The 5,964-nt window shown below is 41.9% G+C and overlaps 1 protein-coding gene across 6 annotated transcripts; it reads left to right on the top strand.

Annotated features, from left to right (window-relative positions):
- The first annotated feature begins 361 nt into the window (after window positions 1–361).
- Window positions 362–5,655, top strand: LOC148385592 (uncharacterized). Of its 6 annotated transcripts, XM_088356539.1 has the most exons (4): window positions 394–510; window positions 1,009–1,105; window positions 2,029–3,628; window positions 3,728–5,655. In XM_088356539.1, the coding sequence occupies exons 3-4, from the start codon at window positions 3,610–3,612 to the stop codon at window positions 5,416–5,418; spliced, it is 1,710 nt and encodes a 569-aa protein (XP_088212665.1). In that variant the 5' UTR covers window positions 394–510; window positions 1,009–1,105; window positions 2,029–3,609; the 3' UTR covers window positions 5,419–5,655. The 6 variants fall into 6 exon arrangements, with proteins under 6 accessions (XP_088212670.1, XP_088212667.1, XP_088212669.1 ...); XM_088356544.1 differs by lacking the exon at window positions 1,009–1,105 and having other exon boundaries at window positions 362–510; window positions 2,029–2,135; XM_088356541.1 differs by lacking the exon at window positions 1,009–1,105 and having other exon boundaries at window positions 363–510.
- The last annotated feature ends 309 nt before the right edge of the window (window positions 5,656–5,964 follow it).

Here is a 5,964-nt window from a genome sequence, read left to right as displayed (position 1 = left end):
CCGACCGAGTCCACAGCCCTGGTTAGAGTACCACTCTAACAGCTGTTTAGGATTTTGTATTGTTCTGCTTTTCATGTTCATGTGGATCAATAAAATGAAAAATAAAATAGTGTTGGATATCCCCCATTTTTCGTCAACAGTTTTTTGTTACTTTGCCTTGCTAATAACGTTAAAATGTAAAGTTCCTCCTCCATCTAACGCTCGCTGGCGCAGCTGATTGGCTGATTTTCTTCTTCGTTTTGTTTTACGGCGAGGTAGCACCAGCTTCAATGGGCATTACTGACATCTTCTGGTTGAAGTTATATATGAAAGGAAAAAGGAACGAATCACTTTAGGAAGTGATTCGTTCACTCTCGTTCACTGAAGAGATTTATTCATTTTGAACGGATCGTTCACTCAACAGCCAACACTACGATGGACCTAAATTATCATGTTAGCAGCACGTTAGCAAGGTTATTTGTAGTACTGCTTGGTTGCAGTACAGAAGTGCAGGATGCTTTCATTAGCATGGTAACTACCACAGTGCTAATTTTATGATATTTAGCTTGATTATCCTCGACGAATGTTGGATCTCAAATGAGCCATCATCACATGCTGGTTCTTGCCTGTACCAAGAGCAATACTGTGGAAATACTCAAAGTCGAGGATTAGCAGTGATAGTCGCAGGCAAGGATGCTCTGAATTTTAAATCTCAATGCCTTCATGCACTCGACCGAATGATAACGCGTAACCACGTTTGCTAAAACGGGTCCGATCTACATGAAATTTTGTTTTGTGTATTGGGTCGCTTTAAGTTAACGTTGTAAACAAAACAAGTGGACACCTATTGCGTGTTGTTTGAGATGTCTGTCGTTGAGAAAGAAAACCAAAGCTGTGGAGTTATAGTTGGTTCTTTATTGGCAAGATCTTAAGTTAAATTTAGTTAAAGTTAGTGTCCCAATGATCGTCACACACACATCTGGGTGTGGTGAAATTTGTCCTCTGCATTTAACCCATCCCCTGGGGGAGAGGGGAGCAGTGAGCAGCAGCGGTGCCGGGCTCGGGAATCATTTGGCGATCTAACCCCCCAATTCCAACAACCCTTACTTGACACCACTGTTATAAGGTAAATCTCTGCTCTGCTGTTGCCTGACTTGTGTGTGTGTGTGTGTGTGTGTGTGTGTGTGTGTGTGTGTGTGTGTGTGTGTGTGTGTGTGTGTGTGTGTGTGTGTGTGTGTGTGTGTGTGTGTGTGTGTGTGTGTGTGTGTGTGTGTGTGTGTTGTCAGTGGTCTGTGCCTATTTGTGTTGGAAGGTTACACAGCTCTGTGTGCTGTATACGTGCTCTGATTGAGCAGTCATGTTTATATAAAATGAGACGAATGGCCTCGATCAACAACAGTCCATAGATAAAAGCTAAAGAGTTGATCTAATTATTCCAACACGTATTTTTGTTTTGTTAGGAATTCCTAGGTACATAGGCGTTGTGGAACAATGCGAGGGGCTAGACTGTCTTTTGCTGAGTGTATTTTCTTGCCAAACTATCTAGCACAGCACAAAATACTATTGTGTAAATACGGTGTCAAGGTTTTCCAGATTATCCTTATCGTATGATTATGTTGGAATGCAACCTGTAATAAATAACCTGGTTAGATTAGTTTTATGCTTATAGTGGAATGTAACCGGTAATAAATAACATACCTTGTCCCATCCTACACAAGGTCGTAAAACACCCCCTGGTATGTTTTGACTAGAGGACAAGGGCTTTCTCTATCCAGTCCACTCTTACCCCCACTCTGTTTTTCTTAATAAATATGCCCTTGCTGGAGGGAGAGGCAGACTTCATTCCTTCAACGGGTGAACTCTCCACCTGCAGGTGCCTAAAAGGACTTGTTTGTCTCCCGTGTGGTTCTTGCAAAATAAGTTGGAGTGAGCGCAACTCTAACATACGGGATCGCCTATATTCCATTATTTCAACAAAGAGCTCGCTCGCCGCTGTCCAAAAGCCACTTTTGTTAGCCAAACATCATTGAACAAGTGTTGTGATTGCAGTGTGAAAATGTCTGGGACCACAGCAGAGTACGTGAAGGAAAAGGACCGCAGTCGTTGACAACTGGAACATCTTTGGCTGCAGCCTTATGTTGTGTCGCGCAGAGCAGGTTAGTACACTGAAGGAATGAGGTCGAAATACAAAAAGTCCTGCCTCGCTACAAAAACAGATATGCTCAAACCTCATTGAATAAAGTACATAAGCAGACAAGTATATTCACATATTAAATAAATAAAAGAAACATTTGAAGCATATAATTATACCTACACACCAAATCAATAAAGAAGACATAACTAGACATTTTTGATAAGTGGTGATGAGAAAGGTTTTTATAACTTTATGATCTGATATATATATTTCTGAGGACTTTGAAATAACAAATGACTTTTGATATATTGCCTAAATAGCTCAATGACCCTTAAGGAACTGTGGAATGCATGCCTGATGTTTTTTCTGTGAATCATGGACACGGCCAGAGTCGTCTTGACCGTTCAGTACTTGATTGTATCTTATGTTTTGACTAATGCGAGACGCCAGTTTTTGATTACTACTGAACGCTCTGCACAGAGGGAAATAGTTTGCCTAACAAAGAAAAGATACGGTTGAATGCGGTACGACAGTGTATGTCCAAGATTGGAGAAGAATGTTCACAGGAAGGTCACGTGGAGATAAAACCAGTGGGTGCCAGAAGGAGCCACCCGAGAACTCGGCCAAAGATGATCGCCAAGGCCGAGAGACGGGATGGAAGACAACAGCCCCCTCCACACACACACACCAACAGCCCCCCACCAACACACCGAATCGCCCATAACCAGCACCACTCCCATGGAAGCAGACTCTCCTTCGAACTTGCCCCACCCCGAAGACTCATCGCCCATCAATCCCAGCCCACAATGTGCTACTGAATATAAAACTGATCTAACAACCTTGGACTTTGCCTTTTCTGAATGGAGACTTTCCGCTCTTGAAGGGCCCAGCGCTGTATTGCACTTTCCTGAAAACAGAGCTTTTTGAACAAGAATTGTGATTGAACTCAACCAAGCTGTCTAAGTCTAATTTCTGCTTCAGTGTCTTTGCATTTTCCTAAATCTGAAGAAATCAAACGAGCACGCAGTGAGTAAATTGAATAACAGGTGATTGGCAAAGGCTTTTGCCGTGAGGCGCAGATAACGCGCTCCCTAAATTGTGGACAGAATCCAACACGTCTAGCTTCTATTATGAATCCTCTTTCAGTGTTTATTTTTAGTAGAATTCTATTGAAATCATGTGTGATATGCTGATTGAAAAAGTCCTTGTATAGGTTTTGCCAGTTTCTCTTCAACTGTAACTTTCATTGTTAATGTTAGGGTTTTTCAGCTTATCCATATCGTATGATTATGTTGGAATGCAACCGGTAATAAATAAGATAGCTGTCCCATCCTACACAAGGTCGTAAAACACCCCCTGATATGTTTTGACTAGAGCACAAGGGCTTCCTATTCAGCCTACTCTTCCCCCCACTCTGTTTCTCTCTTAATAAATGTGTCCTTGCAGTTGGGAGAGTTTAGACCTCCATTCGAACATCGCTGCACGCACAGCGACGAATGGACTCTCCACCTGCAGGTGTCTAAAAGGACTTACTTGTGTCCCGTGTGGTTCTTGCAAAATAAGTTGGAGTGAGCGAATCTCTAACAGTTAATATGTGTTTGTCTTGTTTTGCAGACATCAGTGAAGCTATTCATCTTAAGCAGGAGGAGCCAGACCGCACTCGCATTAAAGAGGAAGATGTGGGCAAAGAGGTCCACCACTTCAATGAACAAATGGAGCAGAAGTTTCTATGCACTATAAAAGAGGAAGAGCCGGAGCGGCCTTGTAATGAAGAGGAGGGAGAGGAATCCTGCGACATTAGAAAGGAGGAGGAAGATACCTGCAAGATGCCATTGACTGGTGTTCCTGTGAAGTGTTTAGATGAGGGTCAACATAAGGTGAGCACAGGGGCGGAGCCTCCAAGCTGCAGCTCAAGTCAACAAATGACCAGAGTAAGTAATGGAGACCACTGTGGAGGATCACAAGCAGCTCTACCGTCAGATAGTGATGAGGTGTTGTCACATGTTCCTGCTGCTGCTGCTGCTGCTGATGATGATGAGTCTCAAAACAAACACAGGCAATGTTCTCACTGTGGAATTTTTTTTGCTCATAGCAGTAGCTTGAAACAACACATGAGAATGCACACAAGAAAGACATTTTTTTTCTGCTCAGATTGTGGCCAAAAATTCTCTCGGAGGGAACATTTAACAGTGCACACAAGAATCCACACTGGCGAGAAACCTTTTTCATGCTCAGTTTGTGGCCAACAGTTCTCTCATAGGGCAAGTTTTAAAATACACACACGAATCCACACTGGCGAGAAACCTTTTTCATGCTCAGTTTGTGGCCAAAAATTCTCTCAGAGTGGAAATTTGACTCAGCACACAATAATCCACACTGGCGAGAAACCTTTTTCATGCTCAGTTTGTGGCCAAAAATTCTCTCACAATGGACATTTAAAAAGGCACACAAGAATCCACACTGGCGAGAAACCTTTTTCATGCTCTGTTTGTGGCCAAACATTCTCTCGTAAGGCAGTTTTAAAAAATCACACAAAAATCCACACTGGCGAGAAACCTTTTTCATGCTCAGTTTGTGGCCAAAAATTCTCTCAGAGTGGACATTTAACTCAGCACACGAAAATCCACACTGGCGAGAAACCTTTTTCATGCTCAGTTTGTGGCCAAAAGTTCTCTCACAATGGACATTTAAAAATGCACACAAGAATCCACACTGGCGAGAAACCTTTTTCATGCTCAGTTTGTGGCCAAAAATACTCTCGGAGGGAAAGCTTAAAATCTCATACAAGAACCCACACTGGTGAGAAACCTTTTTCATGCTCAGTTTGTGGCCAACAATTCTCTGACAAGCCAAGTTTTAAAAGGCACACAAGAATCCACACTGGCGAGAAACCTTTTTCATGCTCAGTTTGTGGCCAACAATTCTCTCAGAGGACAACTTTTAAAAATCACACAAGAATCCACACTGGCGAGAAACCTTTTTCATGCTCCGTGTGTGGCCAAAAAATCTCTGAAAGGGTAAGCTTAACATCTCATACAAGAATCCACACTGGCGAGAAACCTTTTTCATGCTCAGTTTGTGGCCAACAATTCTCTCGCAGACCAGCTTTTACAACGCACACAAGAATCCACACTGGCGAGAAACCTTTTTCATGCTCAGTTTGTGGCCAAGAATTCTCTCAGAGTGGACATTTAAAAAGGCACACAAGAATCCACACTGGCGAGAAACCTTATTCATGCTCAGTTTGTGGCCAAAAATTCTCTCAAAGGGTAAGCTTAATCAGGCACACAGAAGCCCACACCTAACCCTGTTGCCTGCTCAGTCAGTTGCCAAAGAGTCTCTTTTGACAATTCGGAGTGTCTTGCGTAGATGAGCAATGATCCATGAAGTTCTCACCTTCTATTTGAGCAGACTTTATGATAATTCTATTCTGGTATGCACATTTTGATTGAGATGCTGAACTCCTTCCCTTTACTGCTGTGAGAAGTTCATTTCATTTTAGTTTTACCAATGAATTTGAAAATAAAGTTAACTGGCCTCGACATGATAATAGTTTTGTATTTTTCATTATACTTTATTTTGTTTTTAGTTGTGTGTTCATATTCAGGGCAAGTTGCTTAGTTTTTATTAGTGGCTGTTGTTAGGGTTTACAGATTATCTTGATCGTATGATTATGTTGGACTGTAGACTAGAATTATTAACTTTGTTTAAACCTTTTACCTTTCCTTGACTCTGAAAAGTTTAACCATTCAGTTGTTGAAACTTTCCAAATGGTGTGGAAACATTCTTGCTTAGTTAGTCATCTAAAATGCTCCACTAGTTTCTGTTTCCACGACCTTGTAAAACAATGA

This window comes from Syngnathus floridae, chromosome 16 (genome assembly GCF_059516105.1).
Source record: "Syngnathus floridae isolate MCC-2025c chromosome 16, RoL_Sflo_1.0, whole genome shotgun sequence".
Lineage (NCBI taxonomy): Eukaryota > Metazoa > Chordata > Actinopteri > Syngnathiformes > Syngnathidae > Syngnathus > Syngnathus floridae.
This window is presented reverse-complemented; position numbering and strand designations above follow the sequence as displayed.